This window comes from Pelodiscus sinensis, chromosome 11, assembly GCF_052426305.1.
Source record: "Pelodiscus sinensis isolate ZL-2025 chromosome 11, ASM5242630v1, whole genome shotgun sequence".
In the NCBI taxonomy this organism is placed as follows: domain Eukaryota; kingdom Metazoa; phylum Chordata; order Testudines; family Trionychidae; genus Pelodiscus; species Pelodiscus sinensis.
The window spans coordinates 36,073,616-36,098,023 of record NC_143062.1 but is presented as its reverse complement, the minus strand read 5'-3'; the positions used below and the strand labels follow the sequence as shown (position 1 = coordinate 36,098,023).

The window sequence follows — 24,408 nt, the reverse complement described above, 5'->3', positions numbered from 1 at the left end:
GTACTTTGCAGTGTTTTACCTCACTGTCCTGATAGCTAGTGTAACTAGTGATGCTAGTTTTTGTTCTAGGTTAACTCTGTGAATTGCAACACAAGCTGGAAAATAGTCCTTTTCATGAAATGGAGCGATAACAAAGATGGTATTTTAAAAGGGGTAAGTTTGGAAACTCCTCTTGTTGCTGGCTTTTTAATCGTATGATGTCTGTATTGTAGAGTTTGTGTTGATCACTCTGTCTTGGCTTCAACAGGGAGATGTGGTAAGGTTGTTTCATGCAGAGCAGGAGAAGTTTCTGACTTGTGATGAGCACAGAAAGAAGCAGCATGTCTTCCTGAGAACTACTGGGAGACAATCGGCCACTTCTGCAACTAGTTCAAAAGCACTGTGGGAAGTAGAGGTAAAGACAATGTCACAGAGGCTGTACAAGTGGTTTTAGTTAATTGGTGCTTTTATTTAAAACCTTGTTCCACAAATATTTTTTTCCCGGCTTCTTTCCATGTTTCAAAGTTCTAAGAGCAGAAAATTTTAATATTTATAGTATGTTGGGATTTTTTTTAACATTGTAAAAACATGTTTTTGACTTTTTTGACACTGCAGTAAGGTGCTATCCAACCCTCAGTTCCTGGCAACGTAGAAAAAAGAAGGAAAGAGTGAGGTGTTTATGTATGTTTTATTTTCTCTCAAAAATCTCCTATTGCAACAAAGTAATAACTTATTTTTGCTGCTGTGCTATATGTTCTGAACATGTCCACGTCCAGAGTGGAATACTGTAGGTACACATAATCTCCTCTGATGGGAGATTAAACTCTTCTGTTTCAGTGGAATTGAATAATCTCATTAGCTTCTTAATTTAAAAAAAAAAAAAAAAAAAAGAGAGAGAGAGCTTGACTCCAGTGTCTTGATGAATGTTTCACCTCTTAAACAAACAAAACTTTGAGATGATTATGTTCTGGAAGCAGATACATATGATTACTATAAGTGGAGGACAGGGTTTTTTTTTCCCAGCAGTGCAGCCACTTAATTGAAAGATTCTTTCAGCTGTGTTCCAGCTGGGAACCTAGTCTCAAATTTTTTATTGGGAGGAGTTTGAGGATGAATGTGGAGTTCAAGAAAATTCCCTTCTTTGGGACAACACTGTTAAGTTCAAAACATTTCTACTCTCTGCTCCCCCTCCCCCACCCACCTTGAGACTAAAGTGAATATCAGGGAACACAAGAGAATCTTACCTTACTTTCAGTGAAGTTTGTTCAGTTCTCCTCGTTCAGCCAGATACAAGCTTCCAAAAAAATCTTTCTGCCAATATATCCTGTTAGCCCATTGTTTTCATTCTCAGGAAGCTCAACATCGAGCACAAAACCGTGGTTTGTTAGCCAACAAATCTAGCCACCTGGAGATAGTCTTTAAAATAGAACATTATAAATCCAGGTGTGTATCAGTGGCTGTGTTGGACATACCCATCTAGGATGCAGTGTTGGTGGTGACCACCATACCTGAATGATAAATGGTATCTTTTTTTATTTATTTATTTCCTGTGTCTGTCACGTTCTACCAACACGATTGAAGATGCAATACAACATCACTGACTTGAGGGGCAAACCACTGAAATTCAGAATCTGCCCTCTTTCTATTTTTAGGTGGTGCAACATGATCCTTGTCGAGGTGGTGCAGGGTACTGGAATAGCTTTTTCCGGTTCAAACATCTTGCTACTGGACACTATTTAGCAGCAGAAGTAAGTACCATGGGAAGGACCCATAAACTCTGACTCTCTTCTCTTGCCAGTGCTGTCTTCCTTTATCCCCAAAAAACTCTGGTTGCCTAACTAGTTGAGGATTGGTAACAGATTAGTGAAGGATCATGATAAAGGATTAATATTAATAATAATCAGATTATACAGAGTGCCAAGATGTATCAAACAAGGTATTTTCTTGAAAGATACTCGGGAGGGGTAGAACACTACACTATGACCATGTGTCCCTACTTTTCTTATTAGGGGTAGGGGGTGACTTCTTTTTGCTAAATAGAATACAAAATAAACAACACTATTGTATGTAAACAGTCAAATTCAAGATAAGCTCATTACTGGGAAAGTAAATTATGTAAGTGAAAGAACCTGTTATTACATTTGGGGAGAAACCAGTTAAACCATTATTGGGTCCTCTGGATTCTTTAATTTACAAACAGAACATAGCAGTATTCATAAAAAAGAGAAGTATACAGTTATAACAGCCTTCTAGGAATTGTCATGGTAAATTGATGTAGATATAATTTTGGAAGCCTCATTGCTTGGAACAGGTGAACTGTTAAGACTCACTGAAACTAGCTTGCTTCTGTATCTTGAAACAAACACGTATAAATGGAGACATGCATATTTGTAAAAATTAAGATGCTAGAAGTATGCAAGAGGAGAGGGTTGGAGTGAAAAATGGCATTATAGCTTGTTGTGATGAATGCAGGAATTCAAACGAAAGAATCCCAATTTTATGCTTCTCTAGTAAGCAGATTCCAAAACACTTAGTAGTATTTTACCAAGTGCAAAATGGATGAACAGGACTGGGGATTATAGGAGTTGCTTAGCAAAGCATGGGCTGATTAATCATCAGTGAAAACATGGACACATACTCACGCTAAGTCTAGTTGCTGAATTTGTGCATATTATGGCAAAATCAGCTTTTATAAAAGGAAAGTTTTGAATGATGACATGATCGAGATTTTTTTTTTTCCCAACGTGTAGTGTCTTAAAGCTGGTTGAATGTTTTGAAATTTAATTGGGATGTCCAAATGTAAAAGCTTTACACAACTTGCACAAAATTTTTCTTTCCCTCCCCTCAGCTTTAGTGGTATCCCAAGTCTTTTTTGCAAGTTTCCCGATTGCTTAATTCTGTGCCTTGCCCCACACGTACCTGGTTTTTTTTTTGTTTGTTTTTTGTTTTGGTCTGTTTTAGTTTTTAAAAGTTGATTGCATTGTATATGTCTTCATACATTTCGGGGCCTCCAGGGACCATTGTGGTAATTCAGTCTGATCTTCTGTATAACACAAGCTACAGAACTTGCCCAAAATAATTCCTAGAGCATATTTTTTTTTAAAGCATTCAGTCTTGACGTTGTGGCTACACTGTTTGTTTGGTTGGTTTTTGTTTGTTTTTCAGCAGAAGTATGCAAATAGCGCTCACATTTGCATACCTTCTGTTTTTTCCAGGAAGAGGCTTTTCCACCATTTGGCCCCCATCTACACGGGGCCAAATGTTGGAACCCCTCCCCCCTTTCGAAAGCCCCCTTCTTCCTCACAAAACTAAGTTTACAGCGGCTTTCAAAAGAGGGTGGTTTTTTTCCCCAACATTTGGCCCCATGTAGACGGGGCCAAATAGCAGAAAAGCCTCTTCTGGGGAAAAAAACAGAAGAAGGTATGCAAATGCAAGTGCCATTTTTTCCGGAAAAAAAAAACAGCCAAAACAGTGTAACCATACCCTTGGTTAAAACATTGCCATAAATTGTTCCAGTGGTTAATTACCCTCAGTGTTAAAAATGCAACCTGAATTTGTCCACCTATCCAGTGTTTTGCACTTCTGTAGAAAAAGGTGCATCTGCTACAAAATAAGCTAGATCTCCTTGAGGAATTTTATACCAGGGAGTGGAAAACTAAAACTGTTGACTTGCCTGTGATTCTTTTTCATCAGGTAAACCCTGACTATGAGGAAGATGGCCAGGAATGTCAATCCTCAGTAAGTATAGGCAGGAATATAATTTTGCCCCTTACTAGGAAGGGTTGACATACGCCTTGGTATTTGACTGGCAAGTGAATAGATGATACAAGGTTTTTCTGCTACTTAAAGTCAAAATTAAGCATGGATGGAAGGTATTCCATATAGTGCTCTAGCCTGAGCCTGCATATTGAATATTGGTGTGGTAGGCTTTAGAAAAAGTTGAAAAGCTGCACACTACTAGGAAGCTTGATTCTTAAATAGCATCTACAAGGATAACTTTTGAACCATTTTTCAGAAGGTCTGACTCTCTTAACCTCTTTGATGCATTTACTTTCTTAAAGTGTGAGTAAGCTTCTCAACTTGAGATCTAATACCAAATATCGTGGTTGGTATCTTTATCCCATGGGTCAAGTGAACAACAGATTAGGCCTGGCTGGTCCAACACTCTTGTTACTTTACTGGTCCCTCAGCAGGAAGTTTGCCAGAGCAGGGAAGTCAAAGCTGGCCCCTCTGCTTCTATGCTTCGCTTCCAGCCTCTGACCTGGCTGTCTTGTCTAGGAACATCCCTGATCCTGCTGCACTAGTTTTTCCTCATGAGTACTCCAGACCCAGAGCACTTGTGGAATCCTCATTCGTGCCAGAGTCCCAGACTGAAGCAGTTCAGCCTGTAGTTCATTTTACAAATGAAAGCTGTCTTGAAGGAATAATTAAACATCTGAAAAATTACCTTAGGACAATGGTCACCAATCAATAGATCAGGATCTACTGGTACATCTTGGAGCCTCTGACAGGTGATCCTGATGGGTTTGGTCAGGAAGCTATCAAGCGTTGCCCCTCCACCCATTGTCATATTGACCTCGACCTTAGAGCTCCCCCCTGGGAGCCGCCTCCTTGCTGTGCAGGGTGTGGGAGGGAGAAGCGGGGAGGGCACTGATGTCAGGGTGTCCCTCCTACTTCTGTACTACTTCTGTACCCTATCTCCACACAGAGAGAAGGGAATGGAGGGAGCATGGACAACACAAATCTCTGTCACTCTCACACCCTGTGTGTCTGTCATTCTCTCTCACACTGTGTGTGTCCATCATTATCTCTCTCTTCCTCTCTCTCACATACGCACATGCACACTGTCTTTCATTCTCATCTTCTAACCCATTACTTATGTGGGTTGTTACTACTTTTACTGCTTGCAAAGGGTGTTATTTATAGTTTTTGACGGGTCTGTGCATTTCATAATTTTTCATTTCTCTCTTGTGCTTGAATTTAATTCTTTGAGTAGTGAGTTCTAAAATGCCTCACCTATCATGGTGGGAGTAATTATCCCCATGGTAACTGCTGCTCGTGGAAGTGACTGGCATATCCCTGCGGCCCCTAAGAAAGGGTAGAGCATGGTGTCTCCACATACTGTCCTTGCCTGCAGATACCGCTTCTGCAGATCCCATTGATCAATAACCGGAAACGTGATCAGTAGAAGTTGTGGGCTCAGTGCCTTGTAGGCCACCAGCCATACAAGTTACTCCAGTTATTTCGTGTTATAACTTGGTTTCCTTTACTGTTTTGTTGCAAATCCTAACGTCCTGGCAACATTTTATGTTTAGTACTCTGTATAGTGAAAACCAACTTAATTTTAACTTTTCAGAAAAGCGCTAATGGTCTCTAGTATCTTTCTGGAAATCAGAAAAGACTTTACTTTCTACCACTGTCATTACACACAAGTCCTTCACTCCAAAATGAACTTAGGTATTGATGGAACCTTAGCTTAAAATCTGGTAAGTGGCTACTGGTTTTATTCTTACACCTCTTCACCACCAGGTGGCGAAAATAGACCACAAACAAATGGCAAGACACACCGACTCCCTGACAGAAATATGGTTGAAACTCCTTTAATTTGAGAGATGGTGTTAGCAGCCTAACCTTATTTGGTTACAGTAATTTTATTCAAGCCTGAACCATTCTCAAGACTGCACATTTCTCTACACAGTATCTGCCTTGACTTTCTTCTCTCAATTAATTTCTTTTCTATTCCTCAATTAATGATCAAAGCTGAGTTTTGATTTAATTGAGCATGAATCATAGCTCCTAAACTGCACCCTTCAACATAACAGGGGGCCCATTGTGTCATTTTTGTAATTAGCATTTGTAGCTGAAATTTTATTTTTGTGTGGATGCAATAATCTCATCTAAGATCCCTTACTTTCTATTGCATGTTTGATGCTCCCTGGTTTATAGCTTTTGTCGTAATCTCCAATTGGCTAATTCATTGCTTCAGGTGCCTGAAGTATTGAATTGTATGAATTTTCCGCATGTGCCATGTTTGGAGGTCAGCAAGATGTTTGGTGAACACAAATGAAAGTTTTGAGAATTCAGTACAAGTGTAGAGTTAGTCTCCGAAGAGACTGAATATATAGCTGCGTATTTTAAATGCAGATCACCAATTTATGTCTATTCCATATATTTATCATCTTATTGCTGAATGATGCATATAAACTGTAACTAACTTTCTACAAATGTAATAACCACGGGAGATCCTGAAGTATGTGTGTAACACTGTAAGCATTCTATAGCTTTCATACAATCCTGGCTCTTTCAGCTCTTCAAACTAAGACTTTCACTAATAGATACTCTTATGTTGAGGCTCCTAAATCAGTGTTAAGGTCCCTTATCAAGTGGCCTGATATTCACCCATACTGAGAGCTCAACATTTTCCACTGAAGTTCATAGGAGTAGTTGGTTATTCAGCTGTTTGAAAAATCCAATTTTAGTATTTAAAGGTGTCTCAGGCACAAGGGTGAAAGTAACTTAAACTTCTTATAGGTTCTTTCCCAGCACAAGCCTAATGCCTGCCATCTTTTTAAATAGCTCCCTTCTGGCTTTTGCCAGAGCTGCACATAGGGGCACATCCCTTTACTTTCACCTCTGCTCAGGCACCTGTGTTTTGAAAGTCTCAGCCTCACTGGCTAACATCTTTACCTTGCTGATTGGAGATTCCTGCTCATGTTCCCAGGAAAGATGATGGAGGAAGAGTGAACCACAGCTTTTCCTCATTATTTTTTCCCTTTGACCTTCAGTTATTCTAAGTATTTGCTACTTTATGCTATAGTCATCCAAGTTCTTCTTCATTTAACAAAAAGTTGACAATCCCCCCTTGAAATTCATTTAAAAAGATAAACTCAATCAGGAAAGCATTAACCTAGTCAATGCTTACTATTGTCGTAGCAGATATTGCTGCTTTATTTATTGTGGCGTGTTGGACGCATGCAATCATGAGTGCCATGGACTGAAATGAAAACAACCAGTTGGATAACTTCTTGGTTACCGTTCATTTTTTCATCAGCAACTGACACCTGTAATTCTGTTTCTTCTACTTTATTCTTTCTTCGGTATTGGCGATGATGACAACGTGACTGGGTAATAGCATTGTCAGCTACCATTATTGCAACTTACACAAAAGACTTACTTAAGGTTATAGTTGTGACTTGTCAAGTAGATTTCTGGATCCCTTCAGCAGCAGTCTCTAGAGTCGGCATCTTGTGATAAATGGATCATCTGCTGCAGAGTCTGACTCTAATCTGGGTTTTCAGTGCATTGTGAGGTGAATGTCTTGGCAATTTGAGTGTATTCTCTGGCACTTAACTGTGAAAAGATATAAACCCAACATTACTTAGGAATTATTACATTAAAACCCAGAGATGCTCAAAAGTTACCAACAGCAGACAAAGTGAAACAAATGTGTTTGGCAAAGGCAGCTAATTGTCAGTTTTATTTGTGTCCTAAAGCACAGCAGGAGCATCTGCCAGTACCAGCACTTGAAGAGGTTATTTTGTGTTCAAATTATGAAACAAATTGATATAAGGCTTGGCTCTTCACGCTGGTCTGACAGTTCTTGGAAGCGTGTTTCTGACTTCATTTGATTGGATTCTTTCCGTAGACCGATCCTGACCAGGATGCATCCAGAAGAGGGTTGCATAATGCTCAGGACAAGATGGCTTATTGTTTGGTGTCTGTACCTGAAGGAAACGATATTTCTTCTATCTTTGAGCTGGATCCTACCACTTTGCGAGGGGGAGATAGCCTTGTCCCAAGGTATGATGTTAACTGCAACAGGTTCTCACTTCTTACAGGCTTCTTACAGCAGTAACCAGGTGGGGTTAAATAGCCTCCTAGAATGTTCTTGGTACTAGATGCACCAAGTGTTGAAAGATGGAGACGCTATATGGCATTTATTTTTAAGATTGCAGAACAATTTGTCACTGTTTTTTCTCTTTGAAGTGAATTAAAAGTATTAATGGTAATTATACCTAGCAGTTATATAGCACTTCACCAATACATCTCCAAACAGCCTACAAAGAAGATGGCAATATCATTATCCCCACGTTACAGCAGGGGAAACTGAGGCATAGAGCAGCAGTGACTTGCCCAGAGTCCTGCCACAGGCCGGTGCCAGAGCCAGGAACAGAACCTAAGGTCACTTGGGTGTATTCTGCATATTGTTCCTCATGCTCAACAGTGTTCTTTTCTACTAATCAAATGTTTATTCACTACATACATTACAAATGTAGTTAAGGCACATTGTGTGCTGCAAAGACCAAGTAATCTGCTTTTAAAATAATTTGCATTGCATCTAAACTAATTGATTCTGACCTGGAGTACCATCAATCCATGAACTCCCCATGTCCTACTTAGTAGTTGCTTTCACTGAGTGTCTTGTGTGGATTTCAGCAGACGTGTACAGGTGCAGATATATGATGGCTAATACTTCCTTTGTAGCCACTCTTGCATTGTATTTTGTATGGTAAATGCAAAGCATGGATCTAAATGACACTAGGATGTTAGATATCAAGTAATGGACTAGTCATGTAACTGCATGAAATCTTTGCAGTTACATGACTCTTCGATAGTCCATAGGGGGCAGAGCCAGCAGCCAGTGTGCTCCTGGTCTCACTCCTGGGGAGCCCCCTGCCACGCCATGCTGCTACCTCTGTATTAGGGGAAACCAGTTTAAAAACCAGCTCCCTGCACAGACTGGCTGCCTGCTGCCCCGCACTGCTGCCTCCGATGCAGAGGCAACACCATGGAACCAGTACTACTGGGGAACTTGCTTTTAAGCTGGCTCCCCCCAGTACCGGCTCCTGGTCCCCCGCCTTTCTGCCTGATAGAGGCAAGAGTGGGGCGGTGGAATGTGTGTAGTTGAGAAGATTACCGATAAGCCTAGGCTTTTCAGTTAATCGTATTGTCGACTACATCTTGGCGTCCTTAGATGAAACCAGCAGGAGGAATGTCTTTCTGAAGTCAACGCTATGGATAAAATTATTCCACGATGCTCATCAGTTGTCATAGACAAGAAGACCTTAAAAACTTAGTGTCAACTTATTTTCTATAGTTAGAGTAAAAAGTCTCGGACTAGGAAGCTTTGTGAGACAGTGTAAAAATATTGATGTGACTGGACCTTTAGGCGTAATATTTTTAGTATGTGTCTGTATGGCAGTTGGGCGGTGTGATTCCCAGCACAGGCAGGCAGACTAATACTATCTCCTCTTGAGCTACAAGTAGTGTAGACATTGTAATATGGACAGCACCTTGGACTAGCCAATTCTGCCTGAACCTCTAGGTGTGAAATCAGGTACCTAGCCCAAGCTGCTGCCCACCTCACAGCATCCAGACTGCTGTCTCAAGTCTGCCCGCCTGTGCCAGGAATCACACCTTCGATCTGTAGCATAGGCATGCTCTGCAAGTTGGTTGTGTGGAAACTTGAATTTGTTTGCATTTACTGCAAAGCGTATAAGAACATAACAATGGCCATATAGTGGGTCAGACCAAAGGTCCATCCAGCCCAGTATCCTGTCTGCCAACAGTGGCCAATGACAAGTGTCCCAGAGGGATTGAACCAAACAGGTAACGATATACCATCTCACAGAGCTGGAAGGGACCTTGAGAGGTCAAGTCTAGTCCCCTGCCCTCACAGCAGGACCGAGTACCACCCCTGACAGATTTGCACCAGATCCCTACATGGTCCCCCTCAAGGACTGAACTCACAACCCTGGGTTTAGTAGGCCAATGCTCAAACCACTGAGCTATCGCTCAAGCAATCTCTCTCCTGCCATCCATCTCCACCCTCTGACAAACAGAGGCTCAGGACGCCATTCTTTACCCATCCTGGGTAAATAGCCATTAATGGACTTAACCCCAATGAATGTATCTAGTTCTCTTTTAAACCCTGTTCTAGTTCTAGCCTTCACAACCTCCTCAGGCAAGGAGTTCCACAGGTTGACTATGCACTGTGTGAAGAACTTCCTTTTATTTGTTTTAAAATAAATAGCTAAGTACAAATTCCAGTTCCAAAACATGGGGAACAAAAAAACTGCTCATACCTAATGGTGATTACATGGGTGTTGTACATGCTTCCTACACACACGAATATATGCTAGTATAGGGTTACTGTTCTAGTTCTTCGTCTGTCAGCGTGATTTTACAGTTGTAGTTTTCAATCTGAGCTTTGTATTAGGTTGAGACGACTGCATTTTTGTCAACTGTTGACTTAACAGAAATTTAAACTAGTGTCTTCTGAGGCGAAAGGACTGCTAACTGTCCTTTAGTTCTTACTGCTTCATATTTATTAAAGAAATATATTGATCACAGAGTGAACATGTGCATGAAATAAGCGTACCCTGTGGCTATTTGAATTCTTTTATGGGAACAATTTCTTATTGTAACGAAGATTATGTTAATTTACTTCCTGTGATAAATGTGAAGGTTATAGGTTGTGCATGGCCAGTAGTCAAACACTTTTTTTCAAAGACAACAAGCAGTGCAATGGCAATGTAGAGACTAATAACTAAATTATCAGCATTCATTTTATGCATGAAAGCTCATAATATATTAGTTTCTAAGGTGCCACAGTAATGCTTATGGTTTTTAAAGTTACAGACCAACACTGCTACATCTGAGAGTTTTCGAAGACTAAGTACTACTTTTGGTTAGGTTTTTCTTTCTCATTTATGCATGGGACGTGTCAAAAAGTTTGAGTTGCAGTATGTTAAAATACAGATGCACTTGGGAGTTGAGTTTACAATTTAGAAAACTCAAGAGTTTTCCTGTTGTTGTTACTTTGAAAAGCTTTATTCTAGTTCCGGGACAGTGTTTCTAGCAGAAAATAAACTGTCTTCTATTGGTCCTTCCTGCCAGCATCTTTGAAGTTGTACAAACCTAGGATTACTGTTACGTTACATATTTTAAAAATGTCTCATTGTTACAATTACTGATTCTGTTGTAGGAACTCCTATGTCAGGCTTAGACATTTGTGTACTAACACATGGGTTCATAGCACCAATATCCCAATTGATAAAGAAGAGGAGAAACCTGTGATGCTTAAAGTAAGTCCTGTAACTTCAATAAAACCATCCTTTCTTTTTTATATATACAAATACTTTCAATATTAAAAATCGTGATTCCTTAGGGTTTATTGTTCTGCTAGGTTAATCAGTTCACAAACAATGAAAAATTAATAGACTGGCTTCACACAGTATTATGATGGAAAAAACTAAGCAGTAACATTAGTTGAACTTTGGGCTTTTTAGAGTCCTTTGTAATATAACTGTCAGGAGAAGCATATTGTTAGAGTGTTTTGTGACCATGTTTTTGTGGTCTCTCTAATGTGAGATTGGAAAAGTGTTAGCCTTTCATATCCCTAATCTATAGTTCTAACTGATGAACATCACCCTTAATGGGTGATGCTTACTGATTCCCATTAACAGTTAACTGGTGGAGGCTGGAGCAGCTCCACAGCTGCCATGTAAAGAGGGCTGCTGCAACCTCCATGGAGGGCTTGCTGCAGACAGGGACTGCTCTGGTTGGACAGAGCAGCCTCTGTCCATGGTGGACCCGGGTGCCCTGCAGGCAGGGGCTGCACTGGGTGGACAGGAGCAACCCCTATCTGTGGGTTTAACTAGTTAACCAATTAATGTTTCACTGGTTAACCAATTAAATGGGATTTTAAATCCTCACTATAGATGTGCATTGAAGTGTGCTGTTCTTAAACTTCATTCTCAATGAAAAATATTATCCTGATGTTTTTAATCTCCTCTCTTGTTAGGACTGTGGTTTCTTTCAATATTACTGATTTACTTCTGTGTTGCTTTGCCCCTTTGTGTCTTAATGTAATAATACAATTACCTTGGGTTTTAGATTGGGACCTCTCCAGTAAAAGAGGACAAAGAAGCTTTTGCTATAGTACCAGTTTCTCCTGCAGAAGTTCGGGACTTGGACTTTGCAAATGATGCAAGCAAGGTGTTGGGCTCTATTGCTGGCAAGTTGGAAAAGGGAACAATTACCCAGAACGAAAGAAGGTAGGGGCCTCAAGAACCATGCCTCTTGTGGTGACCGGGCTGGTTTTACTCAGTGACTCTTTCCTTCAAAGCAAAGTTGCGATGATACCGATTCTGTAGTTAGTTTCTTCTCCCCAGCCTTGTGCTTGAAAGAACAAAGAGGACCTGGGGAATTAGACCAGTCAGTCTCACTTTGATAACTACAAAGATAGTGAAACAAATGATTTAAAAAAATCATGTTGTAAGCACATGGATGATCGTGGGATTATAAGGCATAGCTAGCATGTGTTTGTCAAGAACAAATAATACCAAACCAGTCTCATGTCCTTCTTTGATGGTGTTCCTGACCTAATGGATACAAGGAAACTATAGCCTTGATGTATTTTGATTTTAAATAAGTCTTTTGACACAGTCCCACATGATATACTATGGAGATGTAATCTAGATTAAATTACTATAAGGTGGCTTCAGAGCTGGTTGAAAGACCATACTCGGACAAGTTATCAACTAAAGGGAGTTCTTGGACTTCCAACACAATTTGCTCCTTGGAATTGCGTTGTAAGTCGAAACTGCTTTTCCTATAGGAATCAATAATGTTAAGTGGGAATTGGTTCCTGAATCAAGGTTTGATGCGCTGTTTTCACCACAGTAACCAAGATTTTTGCACTAAATGAAATATAGATGACTAGTGTAACAACATCCATCTATCTATTTGGTGAACAGCATTCAGATAAACACAAAATCACATATGCTTTGATGTGCAAGAACACAGCTGAAAGAGGGTTCCTGTCAGTTGCTTGTTTGATGGCTTCTGTTGCCAGGCAGCATTGCCACTTGTTTTTGGTTGCCTGGCTCCCAGCCACAGGCTCAGCCACTCAGAAGGTTGGAACAGCGAGATCAGTGATTGGCTGAGGTTCAGCATGTGATGTGCACTGTTCTCCTGCCGACTTCCTTTGAAAGAGCGAAACAAGTATCATAAGGAAGAAATGGTCAGTCAATTGAAAAAATTTGTAAGTCCAAAGATTACCTGTATTATTTACAGAAGAACTCTGTTTTCCTCCATATGCCTGTACAGAGGAGATGAACGGAGGCCTGTGGGGAGCATCACTGAATCAATGCACAATATATATCAAATGGTCCCAAAATTCTGCATATAAAAAGCAGGGACCCCAAGCATGACTGTTCATTATACACTGAAAACTGTCAAATTGGAAGGGTGTATCTAGTAAGATCCCATAAATCCTGAGTCGGATGCTTTTCAATATTTTCCTTCATGATTTGGATAATGATATGGAGAGTGTGTTTATAACATTTGCAGATTACATCAAGTTGGGAGGGGTTCCAAGAACTTTGAAAAACAGGATAAGAATTCGAATCAACCTGGACAAATTGGTCTGAATTCTAGAATTCAACAGACTAGCACAAAAAACGTAGGAAGGACAAATCAAATGCAACTACAAAATGTGAAATAATTGCTGTAAAGGATGTAGAGGTTATTGTGGAGTCATTCAATTTATAATTCACTATGTGGTACATTTGCAAAAAATACTTACCTTATTGAGGAGTGTCATATGTACACACTAGTGAGGCTTCAGATGGATTATTGTATCTAATTCTGGGTGCCCCATTTTAGGAAAGATGTAGATAAATTGGAAACAGTCTAGAAGAGAACAAAAGAAAAGTGACAAAAGGTTTAGAAATGATGACTTTGAAGGAAATGTTAAGAAACTGGGCGTGTTGAGTCTTGAGAAGAGAAGACTTGGCGGGACTTGAAAACAGGTGACAAATAAATGTAAGGGTTGTTACAGGAGAACAGTTATTAATTATCTTCTGTATCCCCTGAAGGTAGGACAAAGAAGTAATTCTCTTAAACTGTAATAAGGGAGATTTAATCTTAGATATTAGAAAAACTTCCTTATTATGGGGCTAGTTAAGCTCTTAAATAGGCTTCCATGGGAGGCTGTGAAAACTTCATTGAAGGTTTTTAGAAACATCTGTGAGGGAGATGTACATTTACATGTATCAGAGGGGTAGCCGTGTTAGTCTGAATCTGCAAAAGCGGCGAGGAGTCCTGTGGCATCTTATAGACTAACTGAAGTGTAGGAGCATAAGCTTTCATGGGTCTTTGCCCATGAAAGCTTATGCTCCTATACTTCAGTTAGTCTATAAGGTGCCACAGGACTCCTCGCCGCTTGTACATTTACATGACACTGGTATAGCTTAGGGAACTGGATTTGATGATTGATTTCTACCTCTACATTTCTGTGATACCAGAGGATCTCAAGTTGTGCTCACATGGGCACTCCTTGATATTTTGGGGGCAAGCCATGAAAGAGAGCAGCTAGGGACACAGAGGTAAACGGGAATTGTGATTAAAATACAGCATGGTTTTACAAAAGGTAGATCAAATAAGCCATACCTGGTCTTTTTCTTGAGAAGATGACCAATTATCTAGATAAATGAAGTGCAGCTGACCTAATCTACTTGGATTTCAGTAAAGCATTTGATATAGTTTCCCATGGGAAATTATTAATTAAATTGGAGAAGATGAGGATTAATACGAGGATTACAAAGTTGGTACGGGTCTGGTTAAAGGGGAGACGAGTGGGTTAGGGACCAGCCAGGGTATTAGTGGAGTTCCCCAAGGGTCAAGACTGGCACAGATTTTTAACATTTTTAGTAAAGATCTTACATGCTCTCATTTTCTGTGTCAATAAAACTTGCAAATGATGCAAAGTTAGTATGTATTGCCAATACAAAGGAGAACCAGGATATCATCCGAGAAGTCTTGGATGACCTGAAAACTGGAGTAATAGACATGGGCTGAAGTTGAATAGTTATGCAGTTAAAGGCTAACAAGAATTATTGCTATAAACAAGGTACTTATCATTTTGAAGTGAATGGGGAGGAACACCTGGGTATATCACAGGATGACAGAGTTTTCAATGTGATGTGACTGAAAAAAGCTAATGTTGGCTACATAAAGTGAGGTTAATTCAAGTAGAGCCAAGGAATTGTTGCTACCTCTACACAAGGCACTGGTGAGATCTTCAATGTATGTTTAAGAAAGATGAATTCAAACTAGAACAGGGGCTAGGATGATCAGAGGAATAGAGAACCAACTTAAGGAACTTGGCTTGTTTCTCTTAACAAAGGTTGATAGCGGATGTGATTGCTTTCCGTAAATGCATCAGAAATATAGGCACCAGGTAGGGGGAGAAGTTATTGAAGTTTAAGGGCTAATATTGGCGCAAGAACTCCTGGATATAACTCCTAGCCATTGGCATGCTGAGATGAGAAATTACACAAAGGTTTTTAATCATTTAGGAGTGAAATTCTGGAACAGCCTTTCAAGGAGAATCGTGGGAGGTGGGGAACATAACTTTTTTTTCAAGTCTGAAGCTGGTGGGTCTTAGCACATGTTCAGGGTCTAACTGATACACTAGATTTGGGATCCGGAAGGGATTTCTCCCAATGAGATTGACAGAGAAACTGGTTTATTTTTCACCACGCTTAGCTGCATGGGTCACATGCTGGTTTGAAGTAGAGCAAATGGTGGATTCTCAGCAACTTGAAGTCTTGAAATGAAGATTTGAACTTTTCAGTAACTCAGCAGGGTATGGGCCTACTAAAGCAATGAGTGAGTGAGGTTTTGTAACCTGCATAGGTCAGACTTGCCTTCAAGGGCTGAACATGGGTCCTCTCACACCACCCCTCCCCGGTGCAGTGTTTGCAGAATTTGTGACTGTGTGGAAGGAATGCATGCTGCCTGGTGTATAGAACTGATGATCTCAAGCTTCCAAAATTTGCATGAAGAGGCTCTGTATCTGATTATCTTTAACACAGTAACGGGCGTATGGGATGCTAGCATTATGTCATTTCCACTTCCTCTGTAATATGGCTATTGAACAATAAGTCTCCATGAGTGAAAGGCAACTTAGGCTAGTGAATAGACCACATGAATGGCCCTGCATCTTACTGGGCTGCAAGACTTTTGTAGCCAAGACAGTCTCCCAGGATAGGGTAGTTCTTCTTCGAGTGCTTGCTTATGTCCATTCCACTAGGTGCATGCGCACCATATTTATGATTCCCAGGGACTTTGTTTTACCCTTAGTAGTACCCGTTGGGCCAGCCTGGGGAGCCCCCTACAGTGGCACCACTATAGCCACACATAAATACCCCTGCTGGCCCCACCCCGCCTCAGTTCCTTCTTACCGCCCGTGACGGTCGACTGGAATGTTCATCTTGCTTGCAAGACTACTCTTGGCTTTCTCTTACCTTGGTGTAAATAGTTTACTTATAGTTAGTGTTGTGTGGTGTTTGTTTTTTCTATAGTTAGTGTATTTGGATAGTTTTCATCTCCCCTCCTGTGTCGAGGTAGGGTATGCTGGGGCCACAAGGCTTCAAACCATGCCGGTGTTGTTCCAAGCCTATGCCCTGCGGCAACCCGTATAAAGGCTGTTTAAAGTGCTTGGGTGAGGGACACCTTATAGATGTCTGTAAGATTTCCAAGTATTTCAAGCCCTGTACCAAGTGGGAACGCAACTCCTGCCTTCAGTTGATTCTCATGGAGTTGGCGCGTCAACACCAGACACTCCATTGGTACAGAGTGCTCCGGGGTCGGTGCAGGACTTTGGGCATCAGGAGAAGAGCTCCTTGGTGCAGAACTATCAGCTGGCTCCACGGCACAGCTCTCAATCCCCAGCCCTGGAGTCGCACAAGAAGGTACACATGGGCATGTCGCCTTCAAGAAGGGGGGCATGCCTTAAGGAAGGGTGCCCCACCTCTCCTGTGTGGGAGTGGGAGCGGCACCGCAAGGGCCTAGCTCTCACAGGTGGAGCAGTCCTGAATCTCCAGGCCTGTCCATGGAGAAGGTCCGTCCACCGTTGACACCAGAGACGTTTTTGGCGGCTCAGGAACTCATCGAATTCACAGCATCTCCTGGTCTGGCACTGCATGGTCCCACGGTTTCGCTGGCACCATTGCTGTCTGCCCCAACACTGCTGCTATCTGCCCCAGCGCCGCTCATCTCAGTGCCAGAGACAGCTCTGGTACCACCCGTCACGGCACTGCTGTCTCACTTGGTGCTGCGTTCTCCGGCCTCTTGGGCCTCGGTACCGCCGTTCCTGATGCGGCCCACCCAGTTGAGCTGGCTGGCACCACCCTTGGGGGCGCAGGACCAGGTGCGGGAAAGGCCGCAGGTGTCTCCTGTGATGGCGCATTGGGGTCCCCCGTCTCCTGCACCCCCAAATGTCACGAACAGACTCCCCCAGCCAGTAGAATGGAGGTAGTTTATTGCTTCTCCAGGATATAGCACAGCACAGATGTCATCTAGTTACAGGAACTGGGGCTAAGATACCTCAGTACCCCCCCTTGAGATGGGGAAGTCCTAGCCCCCTCCCCAGCTCCTTCTCCCCTGCTTTCCAGACAGGAACTCACCACCTCTCCTCCAGCCCTGCCCCCAGCCAGGGCAGCATTCCACCTTCCTTTGTTTCTCCCCATGGGGGGCGGCTGGTCAGACCAGTTTGGAGCCACCTTTGCATAATGACTCCCCACTTCCCTGCTGGGTCCTCTTACAGACAGCAGAGGTCGCCACAGCCCTAGCAAGGTACCCCCACTACGTCACATCTCCACTTTTGCGTCCGCCAGCCCCAGACTCCGCGTCCATGCCACCTTCGGCACTGCCAGCAGCAATTTCCAATCAGGCCCAGAGGGACCCGGAACGCTCAGCGGCACCGCCTTGGTCGGCATCAGAGTATTCCTCCAAATCCGATGTACAGTCCTTCTCTTTGAGGGCTTCCTCCAGGTGCTCCAGCAGGTCACGCAGGTCAAGCCCTCAGTACCTGTCCAGGTCTTGGCACCCTTTGAGTTCCTGGTCGCAGACCCAGAGACACCAGCATCCAGAGGTGCCTCCCCAGTGTCAACCCCATCTGCAATGACTGTTCTGGACCCCATTGGCGTACCACCAGGCCCAGGGTCAGGACCTGGCGAGGTCAGGGTCGGTTGGTGTCTCTTCCTACTTGGAGCATAGATCAGCCCCCTCAGCCACTCCACTGGTCAGAGTGGAGTCTGAGAGCAGGGCTAGCCCCACAGGGTCACTTGGAACAGGTGTTCCCTCCCAGAAGGTTGTCCAGCCCCTCACTCAGGCCCAGTCAATGTCATGTCCAACTCAGGAATCTGGGACCGGTGTCCCGCAGAATCTGCCAGTGGCAAGGGGGGAGTCTTCCTTGTCTCCGGATGAGGCCTTGGCCGACCCATCACCCTTGATGCCTTCCATGGACGCGACGGCACAGCAGGACCTCCTCAGAAGGCTGGCCCAGAATTTGGGGGTTCGAGCCCAGGAGGTAAAGGAGGTAAAGCCCGGTGATAGACATCATTATGGCAGAGGGCCCCACTAAGATTGCCCTCCCGCTGAACAAGATGATGCAAAAATCAAAGACCCTCTGGCAAACCCCGGCCGCTATGCCCCCTTCGCAGAAAGGGGTAGAAAGATGGTACTTTGTCCCTTAGGTGGGCTATGAGCACTTATTTTCCCACCCCCCACCAGGGTCGGCAGGCTGCCTGCACCACTGCCAACAGGAGAGGCAAGGGCAGTTGGGGCCCATGCCCAAGAGTAAGAAGCCCAAAAAGCTTAATCTCCTGGGGAGGAAGGCATATGCAACAGCTAGTTGACAGCTGAGGATAGCTAACCAGCAGGTCCTGCTCAGCCTGTACGCTTTTAACAATTGGGTAGCAACCGATAAGTTCAAGGCCAGTTTGCCTCAAGACTCATAGCGGCGGACTTTGCTGCCAGGGCCACCAGCATCGTTATGCACTGGAGTTCTTGGCTGCAGGTCTCTGGACCTTCCCTTTTGAGGGGACAGGCCTGTTTTAGGAGCAAACTGATAGCAGGCTCCATAGCCTAAACGACTCCAGGGTGACCCTGAAATCCTTGGGCCTGCACGCCCCTGTGTCTCAGTGCTGCCCTTTGAGCTTCCAGGGGTAGAGGGGCTACAGTCAGGGGGCCAGGTTTGACAGCAGGAACAAAAATAGAGGTGGTTTTGCCCACAATACGAGGATGCGTTCTCATTCGGGCTCGAACCACAATCGGGCTGCCCAATAAGTCCCAGGGCCCCAAGTCGGGTGTTTGAGGTTGCGCCCAAGGACGACACACAAGCCGTAGTCTCAGATTGACCCTTCTCAGACACTGTTCCCTTTCCACCAGGCCTGGTGTACCATCACGTCAGACCATTGGGTCCTAGAGGTGGTGGCAAGGGGCTATTCTATCCCTTTCTTATCCTTTCCTTTCCCCCACCCCCTTTCCCTGTCACTTTTCAGGGATCTCTCTCATGAGCACCTCCTCCAGCAGGAAGTCTCCGTGCTCCTTTCCCTAGGGACAGTGGAGGAGGTTCTCTTGGAGTTCAGGGGAAAGGAGTTTTATTCCCACTACTTCCTTGTCCCAAAGTCCAAGGGGGGCCTTCGCCCCATTCTGGACCTCAGAAGGCTCAACGCCTTCATAAAAAAATCAAGGTTCAGGATGGTAACGCTGGCCTTCATCATCCCCCTCACTCGATCTGGGAAGCTGGTGTGCCGCCTTCGACTTACGGGATGCGTACTTCCACATTTCCATTTCCCCTCACCACAGGAGATTCCTGAGGTTCATTGTAGGGCCCCACTACTATCTGTTTGCAGTGCTACCCTTCTGCCTGTCCACGGCACCAAGGGTGTTTACAAAATGCATGGCTGTGTTGGCGGCCTTCCTGAGAAGGAATGGGGTCCACATCTACCCCTACCTGGACGATTGGTTTATCAGAGGGAGGTCGAGGGATCAGGTCTCCCAGTTCATATGTCTAGCCAAGCAAACCTTTTCGAGGTTGGGGCTGTGGCTGAACGAGGTGAAGTCTATGCTCATTCCGACCCAGGTCATAGAATTTGTGAGGGTGAGACTAGACGCTTCAGCAGGGAGGGCCTACCTTCCATATCCCAGGTTCTAGACCATAAGGGTGGCGGTCCACAAACTGCAGTCCACCCCTCTGACTACAGCAAGGCAATGCCTGAGGCTGATGGGGCCATATGGCGATGTGTACCTACGTTGTGAGGCACGCCAGGCTGCGACTACAGCCTATGCAGGCCTGGCACACTCTAGAGGTCTCGTTCTTTCAAAATAAAAAGCTTGTGCCCTCCTGACAATTCCGTAAGTCCACACAGCTTTTGTCTCCATAGCTGAAAGGATGGTGGGTTCCCTGGTGTCAGTGCAATGTCTGTCATCATGGATTACTGCTTGTATCAGGGCATGTTACGACCTGCAAGGGAAGCCAGCGCCCCCTGTTACGGCCCACTCGACCAGGGCCTGGGCATCATCCACAGCTTTTCTGGCGCAGGTGCCAATCTTGGACATCTGTAGGGCGGCCATGGGTCATCGATTGACAAGTTTACTTCCCACTATGCAATCACACAGCAGGCTAGGCAGGATGCAGCTGTAGGGGTAGCAGTGCTTCAGTCCATTTCTCGCTAGGTTTCCAACCCTGCCTCCATTGGTATAGCTTGGGAATCACCTAGTGGAATGGACATAAGCAAGCACTTGAAGAAAAAATGGTTACTTACCTCATAACTGTTGTTCTTCGAGATGTGTTGCTTATGTCCATTCCAATCCCACCTGCCTCCCCTTCGTCGGAATGTCCGTCAAGAAGGAACTGAGGGGCGTTGGGGCCGGCAGGGGTATATATGCATGGCTATAGTGGCGCCACTGTAGGGGGCTCCCCAGGCTGGCCCAGCGGGTACTGCTAAGGGTAAAAAAGTTCCGGGAATTATGCATGCGGCATGCATGCACCCAGTGGAATGGACATAAGCAACACATCTTGAAGAACAACAGTTAGGAGGTAAGTAACCGTTTTTTGTTTTTTTTGTTTTTTGTTGGGGGGGTGTTCTTTTGTTTGTTTGTTTTTTGCTAACTGTACTTGCGTGCCTAGAATTTGTGGTGTCTGCCAGTTGAACCATTTCAGTACTTGGATAGGATGCAGAGGGAGCACACGGCTCTCACAATGTTGTGTGCAATCTGCACGCACATCACTTCATGTGCCTTTGCTTGCAGTGCGTGTCATTTTCCTAATACCGGAAGGAAAAATTGGTGTGAACAAAAACTAGCAGAATCTGGCAAATAGAACCCCAGCGTGAAGCATGCAGTCTCATGTGCTCCTACTTCTGGGTTATCTCCTGATGAAATCTTAACATAACATTTGAAGAACTGAAGTGTGTGTTTAACTTTTTTTCCCCACAATTGATAGTTCTAATTCTGCATTGACGCTTGTGTTATGTGTATAGGTCTGTTACCAAGCTGCTGGAGGATTTGGTTTACTTTGTTACGGGTGGTACTAATTCTGGGCAAGATGTGCTTGAAGTGGTATTTTCTAAACCGAATCGTGAACGGCAAAAGCTGATGAGAGAGCAAAATATCCTAAAGCAGGTAAGATGTTTTTATCACATAACAGATTCTGAGGAGAGCAGATCCTCAGAATACAGAATAGTGCAAGTTAGTTGCGTTAAAGCAGGGGTGGGCAATAATTTTTGCCTGGAGGCCACTTCAAAAATTGTTGAAGTAGCCCCGGACCACCCTGCATGATTGGCCTGGGGTAGGGGAGCCCCTTTGCCCCCCTCCTTCCCACTAGGCACCCATGCCCTGGAAGAGGCTTGGCACGCTCCCCCGTCTCCAGGCCAATCAGGGCCTGGGGAGGGGGAGCGCGAAGCCTTTTCCCATTCTGAGAGGAGCACGTGTCACTTTGAAGTGCTGCAGGCCCCTCACAGGGCTGGGGCAGGGTGAAGAAAGCTTCACACAGCTCCGCCGCCCGCAGATCCTGATTGGCCTGGGGGCAAGGGAGCGTGCAAAGCCTCCTCCGCTCTCTCCCCCCCGCCCCTTTGCGAGCAGCGCACAGCGCTTCCAAGCTCAACGTGCTCCTGACAGGGCGGGAGGAGGCTTTGGGCACTCCCCTGCCCTCAGGCCCTAATTTGCCTGGGGGCAAGGGAGCAGCAGGGATTCTGCGGGCTGGATCCACCCACTTGGCGGGCTGGAACCGACCCGCTGACGCCCTTTTGCCTCAGCGAAAGCAACATGTGCCTCGCCAGTTTTTAACAATCTCCTCTCAGAATGGGCCAGAATGTAACTCTAGGTGTCACACTGCTGGAAGATACCACAGTAGGGAAAACCAAAGACTAAAATGGGGTGAAAGTGGCATTGGATGTAAGTGATCATCCATGTCCTCTTTGCAGATGGCTCCTTTGTCCAGACTGTGCAGAGGTAGGAAGCTTATGGATGTTCATGTGGGAGAAACTAATAGTCTTCAGAACTGACATGTGGCTGGTGGTGGTGTAGGCAACATTTAAACTATTCTGTAGCAGAAGCCACAAAGTAGCAGCAAGGAAGGGGTGCAGGTGTACAGGTAGCACGTAATTCAGTATTTTCTAAATTAACTTCACAGATTTTCAAGTTGTTACAAGCACCATTTACAGACTGTGGAGATGGACCAATGTTGAGGCTGGAGGAGCTTGGGGACCAGCGTCACGCTCCTTTCAGACACATTTGCAGGCTCTGCTACAGGGTGCTGAGGCATTCACAGCAAGATTACAGAAAGAATCAGGTTTGTGATGTGTGAGAGCTCGTCGAAAAGACTCGTGGTATTACTTCTCCAAAGCAAAACAAAGCTCTGAGTGTGAGTGAGTGTGTTCATCAAAAATTATGTACCGTATAAATAGTGTCATGACTCACAGGAACTTAAATTTGTTATTAACGCTGTCTAAACCAGCAGAATATTAAGCATTTCTTTGTTCTTACCTTCAAAATTTCAAGTGATGTTGAGTCCTCAGTACATTCTACAGCTTTTACCGTCACTATCAGTCGGTTTAAAACCAAGTCTTCTCAATGTTCTAAGAGTAAGGGCAGATTGTGTCATACCCAGTAGCTGTGGATCCATAAAAATTGTCCATTGCTATGCTTTTAGGGGTTTTATCCTGCTTTGCAGTGTGGTCCTGAATCATAGGAACAATAAAAACTAGCCAAGCTGTTCCTTTTAGAACAGTGATATAAACAGCTATTTTTTTATTTCTCCTTTAAATATTAAGTGAGATTAGAACACTTTTTCCTTCTCCTTTCTTAGGAATATATCGCCAAGCAGTTTGGCTTCATGCAGAAACAAATTGGTTATGATGTTCTGGCAGAAGATACAATTACAGCCTTGCTTCACAACAATCGCAAACTTCTAGAGAAGCACATTACAGCTGCTGAAATTGACACTTTCGTTAGTCTTGTAAGGAAGAACAGGGAGCCCAGGTAAGATGGATTGGTATTAGTACATAGTTACCTTTTTCTCTTACTTGTCATCGGTGAGATCTGTAGCAGCCAACTTGGTTCTGTATTTAGGAAGCATGTTTAATCCACCTTTTCCTCTGAGACTGTCCATGACTTTCCACCAAGGCAATGGCTTCACTTGTTTTGCAAAGTAACTTGGTTTTCCAAATGTTTTTCTCATTATAAAGACGTCAGCTGAAGAACCTTGGCAGGGAATTAATAAGTTTTGTTCTCTTATTTCTCAATAGGTTTTTGGATTATCTGTCAGATTTGTGTGTCTCCATGAACAAGTCTATTCCGGTGACACAGGAACTGATTTGCAAAGCCGTGTTGAATCCAGCCAATTCAGACATTCTCATCGAGACAAAGTAAGCTGAGACTTTTTTTATAAATTGCTTTCTAGATGGCCTATAAGGAAGGTGGATGAAAGCATTGAGAATGCTATCCTCAAGGTACAGAGAATACCAAGCTTAAAGTGTGTTAGGGCCTCTCTAACTATGCAGTAAGTGAGCGTTGGAGGCAGGAAAATGACTGCCAGATGGAATCCTGGCTTGATCTACCCTAGATGTCTTTCTGATATTTAATATTTTAATCAGGCAGTTGGATAATACTGAGAGAAGCTCTACTCTTGTGTCCCATGTTTTAAATCTTGAACTCTTTAAACCTTAACTACATTCAGAGGCACTAGAATGTTCTTCTGAGCTAGGTAAGCAATTACTCTGGAAGCAGGCTTTACAAGACGGTGTTCCAGGTCCCATGAACCTGGTTATTCTCTGGGCCCTTAGAATTACCATAGCCGATTGATTGACTGCAGTGAACAGCACCGTTACGAAATCCGCGCTCTCCAAAAAATGAAAACTCTTCCCATGGAAAAATTTCAGAGGCGTAGCCATGTTAATCTGTACCTAGAAAAACTAAAGAGTTGCAGCACCTTGCAGAGTAACAAAAAATGTAGATGGTATCAAGAACTTAGAATTAGGTTGGAAGGTGCTGCAAGACTATTAGTTGTTCTGTTAGTCTTCCCACAAAAGATATTTGGGGTAGGGGGAGAATTTGTGCTGAACTGAGACAAAA

General features: G+C 43.8%; 1 protein-coding gene and 1 long non-coding RNA gene across 3 annotated transcripts in view; one reads left to right on the top strand and one right to left on the bottom strand.

The window, feature by feature from the left end:
- The window catches only part of ITPR1 (inositol 1,4,5-trisphosphate receptor type 1), a 267,345-nt gene that overhangs the window by 87,875 nt on the left and 155,062 nt on the right, over window positions 1-24,408 (top strand). For both annotated transcript variants that reach the window (XM_089781233.1, XM_089781234.1), the window contains exons 8-18: window positions 70-153; window positions 248-394; window positions 1,632-1,727; window positions 3,673-3,717; window positions 7,625-7,779; window positions 10,967-11,066; window positions 11,878-12,038; window positions 21,318-21,459; window positions 22,469-22,627; window positions 23,144-23,316; window positions 23,583-23,702. In XM_089781233.1, coding sequence (XP_089637359.1) covers window positions 70-153; window positions 248-394; window positions 1,632-1,727; window positions 3,673-3,717; window positions 7,625-7,779; window positions 10,967-11,066; window positions 11,878-12,038; window positions 21,318-21,459; window positions 22,469-22,627; window positions 23,144-23,316; window positions 23,583-23,702 — 1,382 coding nt within the window. The remainder of the gene's footprint in view (window positions 1-69; window positions 154-247; window positions 395-1,631; window positions 1,728-3,672; window positions 3,718-7,624; window positions 7,780-10,966; window positions 11,067-11,877; window positions 12,039-21,317; window positions 21,460-22,468; window positions 22,628-23,143; window positions 23,317-23,582; window positions 23,703-24,408) is intronic.
- LOC149523816 (uncharacterized) lies at window positions 12,034-23,604 on the bottom strand. Its single transcript, XR_016350439.1, has 4 exons — window positions 23,348-23,604; window positions 22,822-22,913; window positions 13,571-13,677; window positions 12,034-13,109 (listed from the first exon to the last, which is right to left on the bottom strand). It is a non-coding gene; the product is annotated as an uncharacterized LOC149523816 (long non-coding RNA).